At 49.1% G+C, this 14,350-nt stretch overlaps 1 protein-coding gene across 1 annotated transcript in view; it reads right to left on the bottom strand.

Moving 5' to 3' along the window:
* Positions 1-12,382, bottom strand: part of ERGIC3 (ERGIC and golgi 3) — a 32,193-nt gene extending 19,811 nt beyond the window's left edge. Inside the window, exons 1-7 of the mRNA XM_086622963.1 lie at positions 12,290-12,382; positions 12,131-12,201; positions 11,516-11,603; positions 10,981-11,100; positions 7,270-7,363; positions 5,938-6,103; positions 4,235-4,292 (exon numbers count right to left, since the gene is read on the bottom strand). Of these exons, the coding sequence (XP_086479089.1) occupies positions 4,235-4,292; positions 5,938-6,103; positions 7,270-7,363; positions 10,981-11,100; positions 11,516-11,603; positions 12,131-12,201; positions 12,290-12,377 (685 nt within the window). The 5' untranslated portion in view covers positions 12,378-12,382. The remainder of the gene's footprint in view (positions 1-4,234; positions 4,293-5,937; positions 6,104-7,269; positions 7,364-10,980; positions 11,101-11,515; positions 11,604-12,130; positions 12,202-12,289) is intronic.
* Positions 12,383-14,350: the final 1,968 nt, after the last annotated feature.

Genomic DNA, 14,350 nt, shown 5'->3' with positions numbered 1-14,350 from the left:
CAAGAAGGAAAGGCACAGGCAGTGGAAGCAGGACAGCCAAGGGATGACTGAAGCTGAACTTGGCAAGGGATTCAAAGAATAATAAGAGCAGCTTCTACAAGTACATCAACCAGAAAAGGAAGGTTGAAGAACGCGTACCGCCCGATGAACAAGACTGGCAAACTGATAACAACAGACAAGGAGAAGACTGAGGTACTCAACAACTTTTTTGCCTCAGTCTTTGCTGGCAATCTCTCTTCCCATACCTCTTGAGCAATGGACTGCAGGATGGAGAACAGGGGAGCAAAGTCCTTCCCACTGTAAGAGAAGATCGGATTCATGACCACCTGAGGAATCTCAACCTACAAAAGTTTATGGAATTCAACAAGATGCATCCTGGAGTCCTACAGGAATGGGCTGATGTAGTTGACAAGCCACTCTCCGTGATACTTGAGAAGTCATGGCAGCCAAGTGAAGTTCCTGGTGACTGCAAAAAGTGACTACGCTCACTTTTAAAAAGGGTAGAAAGGAGGACCCTGGGAACTATCAACCTGTCAGCCTCACCTCTGTGCCCAGGAAGATCATGGAACAGATCCTCCTAGAAGCTACGCTAAGGCACATGAAGGACAAGTGATTCAAGACAGCCAGCATGGCTTCGCCAAGGGCAAGTCCTGCCTGAACAACCCAGTGACTACATCATTAGACAAGGTTGGACAAGGAGCTATGGATGTTTTCTCTCCGAACTTCTGTAAGGCGTTTGACACGGTCCTTCACAACATCCTTCTGTTTAAATTGGAGAAATACAACCACTACTCTCTGGATGGTCACATGCACAGAGCAGTGGTCAACAGCTCAGTGTTTGGATAGAGGGAGATCAGTGACAAGTGATGTCCCTCAGGGGTCCAGACTGGGACCAGTTCTGTTTAATATCTTCATCAATGACAGGGACAGTGGGATCGAGTGCACCCTCAGCACGTTTGCAGATGAGACCAAGCTGAGTGGTGCAGTGGACATGTGTGGGGGACAGGATGTCACCCAGAGGGACCTGGACAAGCTCAAGAAGTGGGCCCATGTGAACCTCATGAGCTTCAACAAGGCCAAGTACAAGGTCCTGCAAATGGGTCAGGGCAACCCCTTGGGATCAATACAGGCAAGAGATTGAGAGCAGCCCTGCAGAGAAGGACTTGGGGGTACTGGTGGATGAAAAGCTGGACATGAGCCGGCAATGTGCACTCGCAGCCCAGAAAGTCAACCATATTCATGGCTGTACAGATCATGAAAGGAGGGGCAGGCCACTTGGGAGGAATACAGGTCCGCTGTCAGAGGATGTAGGGAGGCAACTAGGAGAGCTAAGACCTCCTTGGAATCAAACCTTGCAAGAAAGGTCGAGGACAACAGAAAGGGCTTCTTCAAATACATTGCAGATAAAACTAACACTAGAGGCAATGTAGGCCCACTGGTGAATGAGGAGGGTGCCCTGGTGACAGAGGATAATAAGAAGGCAGAGTTACTGAGTGCCTTCTTTGCCTCAGTCTATACTGCTGGAGGCTATCCTGATGAGTCCCGGAACCCTGAGGCTCCTGAGGAAGTCAGGATACAGAAGGAGTGTACCCTGCTTGATGAGGACTTGGTTAGGGACCAGTTAAGCAACCTGACCATCCATAAATCCATGGGTCCTGATGGGATGCACCCACAGGTGCTGAAGGAGCTGGCAGATGTCATTGACAGACCACTCGCCATCATCTTTGCTAAATCGTGGGGAACGGGAGAGGTGCCTGAGGACTGGAGGAAAGCAAATGTCACTCCAGTCTTCAAAAAGGGCAAGAAGGAAGACCCAGGTAACTACAGATCGGTCAGCGTCACCTCCATCCCGGGAAAGATAATAGAACAACTTATCCTGGGTGCTGCCTCTAGGCATATCAAGGATAAGAGGGTCATTGGGGCAGTCAACATGGCTGCACTAAGGGGAAGTCGTGCTTGACAAACCTCATAGCCTTTGATGAGGACATCACCCAGTGGGTGGATGATGGTAGAGCAGTGGATGTGGTCTATCTTGACTTCAGTAAAGCATTTGACACAGTCTCCCACAGCATCCTCACAGCTAAACTGAGGAAGTGTGGTCTGGATGATCGGGTAGTGAGGTGGATTGTGAACTGGCTGAAGGATAGAAGCCAGAGAGTAGTGGTCAATGGGACAGAGTCCAGCTGGAGGCCTGTATCCAGTGGAGTCCCTCAAGGGTCAGTACTGGGACCAGTACTGTTCAACATATTCATCAATGACTTGGATGAGGGAACAGAGTGCATGGTCAGCAAGTTTGCTGATGACACTAAACTGGGAGGAGTGGCTGTCACACCAGAAGGCTGTGCTGCCATTCAGAGAGACCTGGGCAGGCTGGAGAGTTGGGCGGGGAGAAATTTAATTAAATACAACAAGGGCAAGTGTAGAGTCTTGCATTTGGGTAAGAACAACCCCATGTACCAGTACAAGTTGGGGACTGAACTGTTGGGGAGCAGCACAGAGGAAAGGGACCTGGGGGTCCTGGTGGGCAGCAGGATGACCATGAGCCAGCCATGTGCCCTTGTGGCCAAGGCCAATGGCGTCCTGGGGTGTATGAGAAGGGGTGTGGTTGGCAGGTCGAGAGAGGTTCTCCTCCCCCTCTACTCTGCCCTGGTGAGGCCGCATCTGGAATATTGTGTCCAGTTCTGGGCCCCGCAGTTCAAGAAGGACAAGGAACTGCTGGAGAGAGTCCAGTGCAGGGCCATACGATGATGGAGTGGAGCATCTCCCTGATGAGGAAAGGCTGAGGGAGCTGGGTCTCTTTAGCTTGGAGAAAAGGAGACTGAGGGGGGACCTCATTAATGTTTATAAATATGGAAAGGGTGACTGTCATGAGGATGGAGCCAGGCTCTTCTCAGTGGCGTCCAATGATAGGACAAGGGGAAATGGATATAAGCTGGAACATACGAGGTTCCACTTAAAGATAAGAAAGAACTTCTTCCCAGTAAGGGTAGCAGAACACTGGAACAGGCTGCCCAGAGAGGTTGTGGAGTCTCCTTCTCTGGAGATGTTCAAAACCCGCCTGGACGCGTTCTTGTGTGATCTGATCTAGGTGGTCCTGCTCTGGCAGGGGGATTGGAGTAGATGATCCTTTGAGGTTCCTTCTAATCCCTAACATTCTGTGATTCTGTGATATTCCAGGCTGCCTCCAAAGCAGCATGGGCAGCAAGTCAAGGGAAGCAATTCTGCCCCCCTACTCTGCTCTCGTGAGACCCAGTATGAAATAACACGTCCAGCTCTGGAGTCCTAGGTGCAAGACAGACATGGACCTGTTGGAGCAGGTCCAGAGGAGGGCCACACAAAGGTCAGAGAGATAGAATACCTCTCCTGTGAGGAACAGCTGAGAGAGTTGGGGTTGTTTAGTCTGGAGAAGAGAAGGTTTTGGGGAGACTTTATTGTGGCCTTTCAGTACTTAAAAGGGGGCTTATAAGAAGGATGAGGACAGACTTTTTAATAGAGTCTGTAGTGACAGGAGAAGGGGTAATGGTTTTAAATTAAAAGAGTGTAGATTCAGACTAGATATAAGGAAGACATTTTTTACAATGAGAGCAGTGAAACACTGGCACAGGTTGCCCAGAGAGGTGGTAGATGCCTCATCCCCAGAATCATTCAAGGTCGGGTTGGACAGGGCTCTGAGCAACCTGATCTAGTTGAAGATGTCCCTGCTCAGTGCAGGGGTGAGGCTGGACCGGATGACCTTTAAAGGTCCCTTCCAACCAAACCATTCCATGATTCTATACGCTACCACTATTATTCTGGCCACCGTGTACTTATACATATATTTGAGGAAGTACTTTACAACTTAAACTTTACTCTGAAAGTTCTGAATTGCTTTACAATTCTCCTGAGGTATTCTCCAAAATACCTTTGCAGAGATACTGATATTCAGGTACTGGACTGAACACCTTACTTGAGGTTGTTAAACAGCAGAGCAGCAAAGTTTCATGGAACAAGTGAGACTGAGAGACTATCCAGAAACATTCTCCTCCAAGTTCTTCCACATCCATGTGGCAGCACCTCCAGAAAACACTCTTCTATCTATTCTTGATGGTTCTAAACCTCTATAACAAAACTTTAACAACATCCTTCCCACTGAAGCAGTGCTCTTGTTATGGATAGCAATGTGAAGATATTCAAAGAAAATGGTCAGATACAATTGGAAGCTAAAGACCACAATAAACAGGAGAAAACACTTTACCATGTACATGAGACTGTTGGAAACTTTTTCCTGGTGCAAAGTGGAAATTTCCAGCTACCTGCAGGAGACAGTAATCTTTCATTAAAAGGTCTGAATCTATATAAATAAAGCAGTCATACTGGTGCTTGGATTTTTAAAATTTTGTTTAAACAAGACAGACACCAAGCAACTCATTTTCGTAGGTGATAACATAGTATTTATTGTCCTAAAAGAGAGATTAATTTCCCCCTTACTCACAGGCAGTCATGTGGAAAGCCATAATTACATACTGATGTTGATAATAACTGTTCTATGAAGATTATTTTAGTGGACATAAAATGAGAAGAAGGAATTAAGCCTATTGTGAGGGAACTGATCACTGCTGCAGGAAATATAAAAAGGTATCACAGAACAGAAAAGGAGTGGAGAAAGTAACTGAGAGGGAGAGAGAGCAGGGTAAAGAAAATCTTAATACAATGAACAACAGTGATCCTATGTATGTATCCATGAAAATAAGCTGCATGCAAAAATAAAGCACTAAAGCTATGAAAAAAAGAGAAAAAACAACCCAAACACACACAAAAAATGAACAAAAGACAAAAGTTGTTAACATTTCATCCTGGGATCTGAAAGGCATACGGAAATTAGGTGCGAATCCTCCCTGACACTCACTAACTAGCAATCATACACACTCTCCCTGGAAGGTCTGAACATCCCAAGCTCACGTGCTACATTACACCTTCGATGTCTGTGCAATCCTATTGCTGATGTTAACTGCAGACCTGACAAGAATGGAGATGTGCAAAATTCCAAGTGCACAACAATGGCCTCAGAAATTTCCCCGGTGACATCCACCCTTGGACCCTTGCCACCTCCCGCTTTCCCCTTTGGACCCCTCCTCTCATCACACTTTGTGATAGAGGGTCCTGTAACAGTTCGGTACCCATGATGATGCTCAAATCGTAATGTCTGGCTTTGTGAGTAAAAAGTTTACTTTCCAGAAATAAAGAATATGGTCTCCAGGAAGAGAACATAAAGATGTAAAAAATTCAGAGTTTGAATTAAAAAAAAAAAAAGAGCCTGGACCTGACTTCTACAGTGTACTTGGGTACATAACCTGCATGTCCAACTGTTCTGGGTTTGGTAACCCTCCAAATGACAGGGTAGTCACACAGTTATATGGTAAATCTCAGAGTACGTTTTCATACACCAATTGCAAAACCCACCTCTCTGAGCATTTTCAGCTTTGACGACCAACCCCAATAGTCTTGCTTCCACCATTTTTCTAAAGATGATAACATTTCACTCTCTCCAGCATCTCTGCTGGCAAGCTGTTGGTTACTGTCATCTCCAGCATCCACCGGTGGCCTCTGTTTTACGATTAGAAGGGCAGGCGGAACAATCTAACCTCAAAGAAGTTGCTTCTCCTCCTCCAGAAACCTCGGCCAAAAGACCCACTAGTTAGACGGTAGGAAAAGCAAAGCTTCCCCAGCTGGCACGCTTCCTACCAGCCCACACAACAACACAGAGGACGAGCCCCTTCCTACTGCTTTTCCTGACTCTCCTACTAACTCTTACAGGCACAAGTATCTTGCTGCGCCAACGGGTTATGGCATTACAGTCCTGTGAACACCTAAAGCTGGAAAAGGAGAGGAACATCCCAACTCTGCCTTCTCACAGTCATCACCATCATGCAGCAGGTTCACAGCAAACCCATCTCTCACCTTGTTGACTTCTAGGAAACCATACACTTGGCAGCCCTCGTTCTTCTGCTCTTGCATTTTCTGGCTAAACCCTTCCCTCTTGCACTGCTCTATGCTATCCGGGTTCTTGAAGGCCCAGCCTCGCCGCCTGTATGCTTCTCTGACATCGTCACAAGTATTACAACACCTGCAAAAGCACAAGTACCATCTTACCATCTTTATCGCTAGAAAGAGATGCTCCAGCTCAGGACCTGAATCCTTGGTGGATTTTTTCTTCAACAAAGCAATAAAGCAAACATCAGGGACAGGACCCTGAAAGGTAGCCTAATGCTCCTGAAGGAGCTCGAGCTTCTTGATGTACTTTTTGAGATTTTGGCATGAAGATGCAAGCTGTTTTAATGCAGTGCTTGAGTCTGAAGAGGGCTTTGCCTGTCCACTTAAACAGTCAAGTCACTCCTTAGCAAATAAGTTTGCTACAAAAACAACATCAGTGTCCCACAGCTCTGAGCAGATTGGAACTTCCCCGTTTGAACAAAGCATCTGCCTGTTTCTATTCCTCCTTTCCTCTGATTTTAGGGCAAGACTGCCAACATCGGAGGGACAGTTAATGGTAAACTTTCTTCATTACTTTTCTACCTCTGGATAACATCTTGGTCACTGGAAAAAAACAGTTTTCTTTCTTGGTTCCATGTTTTGCTAGACCAAAGAAAAAATTGAAGGTGGGAATCATGAATCCCTCAAAATGGAAACATCTCTGGGGAAGGACACAACTTGACAGATGGGACAAGCCAAGTTACTGCAGAGACAATAATAGCAAAGGATAGTCCAGAACCCATGGACTAGCACGGATTTATTCTCACAAGAATTTGAAGGTAGGAGGAATGAGAAACACCAAATGACACCTGTTGTCTGTGGGAGCGATAAACGTCTGGTCTTTGCTCCTGTAAGGAGGCAAAGCCTGCAGCAGGAGTGAGAAGGCAAAGCCATAACCAGGTTTTATTGCAAGACAGTTCACGTAACAGTGAAATAATTTACACAGCTCCCCTCTGGACACCAAATAATCTCAGAAAAGATTCTGTTTGTTGAGATACAATCTTTGAGCTACTGCAGAAGTAGTGCAATTTGCACTGCCCTTAAACAGGCATGTACACACACTAGACATGCTAACTCTGCATGTTCTTAACAATCACGAGTGCAGCATACCAAAACCACAACAGTTCTCATTGTTCTCTGAACACGTGCCCAGGAAGATTGCATTGCACAGACCTTCACAGACATTTTGGAAAAAAAGTACATGCTACAGAATTGTACTAATTCAAGTGCTAAAAAGATACGAAAAGGTGTAAAGGTTACCGAATGTCCTCTGACTCTGCCCCGTAACAGCTCTCGCAGCGATCAGCAGCCAAAGAATTTGGATCAAACACCTTTTCTTCTTCTTTCCCCAGCTCTAAGACAAAACAGGATTCAAAGTGATAAGGCATGTCTAGAAATGCTCTCTTGTACTCTTGTTCTATGCACAGTAACTGTTCTGAAAATAAAAGCAACTATTTTGTATCAGAAGCTGCATGTCCTGCACCCACAGCCCACCTGAAATGGCACACACAGAGCCCGTTGAGGTGTGAAGGAACATCAAGAAGCAGTAGCACTTGTCATCTCAAAAACACCCTCCAGAGAAAGAACTGGCTATCAGTAAGCCTTGTTGGAGCACTGATGAGATGTAACTTGTACAAAGCCTTTGTTAAAACATTGTCTAAACTAGACCAAATCAGGAAATTTTGCCTGGTACTGGACCTGTCACACAACCACAATTTTAAGTAGAAGGCAATTGCAGACAACGCTGCATAACACATAATTCTGTCCCAAGATATATAGGGAACACAATTATATATTGCTGTGAAACAAGGTGAGAGTGGGAGCCTCTCAATTGGAAAACTGACATCCAGTCCTACAGGATGACAATGCTGCCAAGGCACACACATAAACCGCTGCTCACTAGAAACCTCTTGAGAATTTCTGCCTTCTTCATGCCTTAACAATTCTGCCAATGTCTGTGCCATGTCTGGGTTGAATGTGCAGCTGCAGTACGGCTGGGGCACAAACTCATGGAGTTTTATGCTCTTCTGTGCAGAAGGCTGAAGAAAAAGGACCTGTAACAGAGGCAGTGAGAGCTGGTGACAGCTGAAACCTGCCAAAGGGCAGGAGATGCCTACAGAAAACTCCAACTGGACTTTTATTTTGTCAAGAACCAAAACAAGCATCAAAGTGTCAAAGGTCTGCAAATTTTGGAATTAGGAATAAGTGAGACAAGGAATTTTGTGTCTAAAAGTTTCAAAACCATTGGCTCTTAGAATAAAAGCCCCCCTTAAAAATAAGGCTGTTTCAGCTCACAAACCCTGAAGGACAGGACCAAGTCTCCTGGGTCCCTCTAAGGCTCCCTATCTAGGCACTGCTGTACTGCCCTCCTCTATAAGCCTGGAAAAGGTGGCTAACTAATATTGGGCAATTAATGCAGGGGAAGGTACCTAGTTGGACACTGCTGAGGGGAGAAAACGTTATCAGGGCCTTGTTTGTTGAGATTGGGAGGTGTAACAGGTGGACAAAAGTGAGTATTCAAGATGTCCAGATTGCATATTAGCCACAGAAAAAAAAGATTTGCATTAGAAAGTTTGAAATATGCATGAAAATCAGTCATTAACCTTATTTCTTTAATCAAATACTTTATGGTAGTTATGATCAAACAAATAAAAACTTCTAGGAAAGTATACCCGTTACGAAACAACTGTGCGAGACTTTCTTCCCAAAGCCTACAACATTCCAGGTAGTTGAAAGTGCACTCACTTAAGAATCCATTGTTTAAAAAGTTTCAGCTTGTAATTACACTAAAAGATAGCTTCAGGAAGAATACAGCTTACTAATTGCAACGCTTTGTCAAAGACATGATTCCTGGCATTTGAAGAAGAACACCTGGACAACACATGGCGTCTTTCCATACAGCAACCAGTAACACCTTTTCAGATGTCATCAGCAGCTGCTGGCTGAGTTGCCTCAGAGCCAGCGTCCAGAGGTAGCGCACACAGTTTGGATACTATAAAGAAACTGCAGGACACAAAACCCTACACGCAGGGTTTCTTGCTGTTAACATGGACTGCAACTTGCATGCACACACGATACGTGAAATTGGAAAACTCTGTCCACGTTAAAAGGAAGGAAACGATAAGAACCACCCATAAAGAATTCAATCATTTATTGTCATTCAATGGAAATGAAAAAGATGACCTCCAAGCACAGAATGTAACCTACCAAAGAAATCACTAAGCTATTAACTATTTTCATGTAACTAGGACTGGGAAAAGCCTCCAGATACAACTGCATAAAATCTGGGTAGGCTTTACTGCATAGGTCAATACTGCTATAGTTGACATTTAAATAACTGACTGAACGTTACTAATAGAAACTGACGATCATAGAGTTTAATGAAGATGAGTGGACACTTCTGATCTAACTTGCACGGCGGGTGATGGAAACCCAGCTAGCTGTGTGCTTTTTCCAGACAGCAGTAGAAATTGCTTGTTGCAAGCAATGCATCTGATCTCTTTTAAAACACCTCTTCCAGGGGAGATGATGTGCTCCCTACAAGTCTCCCTTCCTCTCCATTGATGATATAAGGAGCCAGAGCAAGTGGTTCAGATGGAGTAATAATCCTGACGGAGACTGGCAATACAAGTAAGGCAGGAGGCCTATGTGTGTTAAGAGAGAATGAGATGCAGAAAAGCCGTGTTGTTTCCAGACATTAAGTTTGTAATGCCACAGCCTTCAAATGCAGAAAGGCTGCTCAGTGACACAACATTAAGAACACTATCACCACACTCCCATGGCAGCAGGAGAAACTCTCGTACCTGCCAATTGTTCAGCTTTTCAGCTGCTGAGAGAGTTGAGGCTGTTCAGCCTGGAGAAGAGAAGGTTCTGGGGTGATCTTATTGCAGCCTTCCAGTACTTAAAGGGGGCCTACAGGAAAGCTGGAGAGGGGCTTTTTACAAGGGTATATAGGGATAAGACAAGGGGCAATGGCTTTAAACTGAAAGAGCGGAGATTTCGATTAGATCCGAGGAAGAAATTCTTCCCTCTGAGGGTGGTGAGGCACTGGCACAGGTTGCCCAGAGAAGCTGTGGCTGCCCCATCTCTGGAAGTGTTCAAGGCCAGGTTGGATGACACTTTGGGCAACCTGGTGTAGCGGAGGGTATCTCTGCCCATGGCAGGGGGGTTGGAACTGGATGATCTTTGAGGTCCCTTCCAACCCAAACCATTCTGTGATTCTAAGAAGAGAACAGTTAAATTTGAGTGATACAACTCAACAAACTGAGTTCATGCCGATACAGAGAACTACACTATCTCCCAGAAAAGGTAATAAGGAACTCATGTTTTGGAAAGGAAAAGTCAGGACAGTATGACTGTTGGATTGCAACACTTTGCCAGAATCCTTGCTCACTCCTATCTGAGCACAATGAGTCACAACATGTCAAAAAAGTTGAGGAGAGGTTTATGTAGCCAAGGACCACTCAATACAATACTTGGAATCCAGAAATGACCTAAAATATATTTATCAGGCATGCATTAACAGACACACAGTAGATGTAGGAAGGTCCAAGTTCAGGCCTAAGGATGAAGTCACTGGAGCCTTCCCTCTTTCCTCTAACCAGGTCATCCCCTTCGTCAGCCCACTGGGATTTAAAGATACAGCCAAAGTCAAGTTTTGCCAGAACAGCTGCTACATTTCTATTTGTAAAAGACCATTCACTCAGCAACATTATTCCTGAAATGCATCCATGAGTCCTCATCGTAATTTTAGAGGGACTAGGCAAAGATTTGCCCTGCAAAAGCAGCGAGTGTTACGGAAGTTTGTCTAATCTGCCAGTTTAACAGATTTGCGTGCTATAAATTCTTCAAGAGTTTGCAGTGTTTAAATGCTCTTCAGCTCTCACTCGTTCCTGTGACTCTCAAAAGAGGCACACAGTAACGGAAAGACTACGGGAGCAGCCATCCAAGAAAGGCAGAACAGCATCTTACCGTGTCTCTCAGCCTCTGGAGTCACACGATTGCCAGCTTTATCCAAACGTTGTTTAAACAGATTGTGTTCTACATCCAGCTGCTGCTCTCCTGCTACGTCCATGGCATCGATGCTCAAATCTGAAGGCAGCCAACAAGGAAAGCGGTCTATAAACACACACTGCCTATGGCCTGTGGCAGGCTGAGGAAGCATTCAACCAGCACAAATACAGAATCTTTCAGCCAGGAGGATACAGAATCTTTCAGACAGTACATGCCAAAATGGAAAAGCGTGTATGGTTGGTGCCAAGTGATGTCTAGGGAATCAAACACACATTGCATTTATAATCTAGAAAAACATTACTGCCCGACTGGAAGTGCTGGTTTAAGCGCCCAGTGGGCCTGGCTGGAATCATGGTGTAACAACAGGGATCACCAATTCCTCCCTGTCCCTGGCCCAAGCAGCAGGGCAGTACTCAGAAGCACCAGGCACACAAAGCTTCTTGGGCCCTCAGCAATATGAAAATTATCCCCAGCATTCAGACATCTGACTCACAAGCACACGGCATATGTGGAAAAATAACATCTAGGTTGATCTTCAGTTTATCTCCCCTCGACTTGTCAACGTACAATTCTGGGTGAACCTAAAAACAAAGGAAAAACAAAGCATCCTGTTTCACATGGAAGCAAATCAAAGGCCTCTTTCCCTCGATGACTCTGGCTCAGGAGCTGAGTTTCAAGACGTAGGATTTGTGAGACACGGGAGTTGCTGCCTCCCACCCCTTCCACGGCAGCTAAGCGCTTGCCATTTGCAAGACTTTACAAAAGAATAATTTGGGAATCTCGGGCCTTGGGGTGCGGTCGGCGGTTCCTGCACTTGCTTTCTCCTCTTGGTATTCCCTGCTCGTAGGCGGCAGAGACAGCGAGATGTTGGCACCGACCGCGCTACACGGGCCACAGCCCCCCGGGCCGAGCAGCGCCCGGGGGCGCAGCGCGCTCCCCCCGCCGAGGCGGGCAGCGAGGGGAGGGAAAAGCCCCAAACGCGTCTGCGGCGGGTGCAGCCGGCAGCCCCGGGGAGGCGGCGGCTCGGCGGGGAGCGGGGGCGCAGCGGCCGCCCGTCCGCCGCGGGCAGGAGGCAGCGCCGGGCGCGGGCCCGCCGGCTGTGACTCACCTCCTTGCCCAGGTAGAACTGCAGCTCCGAGAAGAACAGCAGCACCATGATGAGCCCGCTGACCACCGTCACTGCCGGAGAGACCAGACGCGCCGTCAGCCCCGCCCGAGCGAGCCCGCCCGCCGCCGCCCCGCAAAGCCCCGGCCCGGCCGCCCTCACCCAGCGCGCCCCCGCACGTCTTGACCCGAAAGTCTTCCAGGGTCTTGGGGAAGGCATCGAACCGCTTCAGCCGCCACAGCGAGTCCATGGCGCCGCGCGGCCCGGAACCAAACCCGATTTCCGGGGCCGGGCCAGCACCGCCCCGGCACCGGCACCGCCCCGGCACCGCCCCCGGCACCGGCACCGCCCCGGCACCGCCCCCGGCACCGCCCCGGCACCGGCACCGCCCCGGCACCGGCACCGCCCCGGCACCGCCCCCGCCCCGGCCCCGGCCCCGGCACCGCCCCCGGCACCGCCCCCGGCACCGCCCCGGCACCGGCACCGCCCCGGCACCGGCACCGCCCCCGGCCCCGGCACCGCCCCGGCCCCGGCCCCGGCACCGCCCCGGCCCCGGCCCCGGCACCGCCCCGGCCCCGGCACCGCCCCGGCACCGCCCCGGCCCCGGCACCGCCCCCGGCACCGCCCCGGCACCGCCCCGGCACCGCCCCCGGCACCGGCACCACCCCCGGCACCGCCCCGGCACCGTCCCCGGCACCGCCCCGGCACCGGCACCGCCCCCGGCACCACCCCGGCACCGCCCCGGCACCGCCCCCGGCACCGGCACCGTCCCCGTCCCGCCGGGCCGCCCGAAGCCGCTCGAGCCGCTGGCGCGCAGGGGCTCGGGCTTCTGGTCTTCCCGCCCTCTTCCCATCCTCCCCGCCGTCGGGCCCGGGCCTCGGGAGGACACCCGAGAGACGCTGACATTGCCGACGTCTGTTGCCTGGAAACGCCTCGATGCCAAGGCCAAGCTGCAGGGAGAGCCTGTTCCACTCACTTTGACATCCCCATCCCCATCCCATCCCATCCCATCCCATCCCATCCCATCCCATCCCATCCCATCCCATCCCATCCCCATCCCATCCCATCCCATCCCATCCCATCCCATCCCATCCCATCCCATCCCTTTTCTCCAGCTGGGAAAGGTCTCAAGATTGTTACTAAGGCCCTTTGGAAAACAATCAAGCTGTCCCACAGGTTGTGTGGCCCAGGAACAAGGCTGAAAGCAAATCATCTTAGCAGAGCACTGGCGCTTTTTGGGAGGGAGGGAGGGAGGGAGGGAAGGAGGGAGGGAGGGAGGGAGGGAGGGAGGGAGGGAGGGAGGGAGGAAGGAAGGAAGGAAGGAAGGAAGGAAGGAAGGAAGGAAGGAAGGAAGGAAGGAAGGAAGGAAGGAAGGAAGGAAGGAAGGAAGGAAGGAAGGAAGGAAGGAAGGAAGGAAGGAAGGAAGGAAGGAAGGAAGGAAGGAAACCCACTCACTTGCCCCCATCCCTGTGCTCTTCACCCCTTCATTTTGGGAACCCCTCCCTTTCCCTCTCTCCTCACAGGGAACGGCTAGGAACTCAAGGGGTTAAATCAGGCAACAGCTCCTAACAGCTCACTTGTGCAAGTCAAAAATTAGGATAGTCTTTCCAAAGCCACCTGTTTACCTACTCCTTGCTTTTTCCTACTGAAAAAGTGCAGTCCTGCAACGTTTCTTTACATTTTTTTTTAATAAACACTCACTGTCACTAGGAGGTGTTTCAAAATGCAAACAGAACAAAGGCACCCCCATTTCCCGCAGCGAAACATCCCACGTTTCTGGGAAGGGCACAAGATGGGAACCCCGTGATGCTGCAGCTGTACCTCTACAGGGGAAGAGGGTTCGGAGACCGATCCAGCTCCCAGGTCTCTGCCCCCAGAACAGCAGCCTCGGGCTCCCTGAGCACAGCTGCTGAGGAGCGAGGCAGCTCCTGGTGAAGGTCCAACAGCTCCCGGCTGGTCTTGGCACAGCGTTCAGTATAGTCCTGCTGGGATTGTCGTCCTTGGGCCAGCTGCCTCTGCAGAAGGGACACCTGGAAGAGGAGAAAGGCCAAGCTCAGACAAGCCCACGCTGGTAGGACCAGCGGTGAGAATAAAAAGCACGTGAGGTAGACTCTGGAAGAGGAAGAGCAAGAGGAAACAGTTCTGACACAAGAGTGTCCAGTGGGTGTGTATGGGTACATGGGGGCAAGAAGGGTGGTACCACAGTGAATGTGCATTTGCAAA

The sequence above is a fragment of the Tauraco erythrolophus genome, chromosome 18, assembly GCF_009769465.1.
Source record: "Tauraco erythrolophus isolate bTauEry1 chromosome 18, bTauEry1.pri, whole genome shotgun sequence".
Taxonomy (NCBI): domain Eukaryota; kingdom Metazoa; phylum Chordata; class Aves; order Musophagiformes; family Musophagidae; genus Tauraco; species Tauraco erythrolophus.
This window is presented reverse-complemented; position numbering and strand designations above follow the sequence as displayed.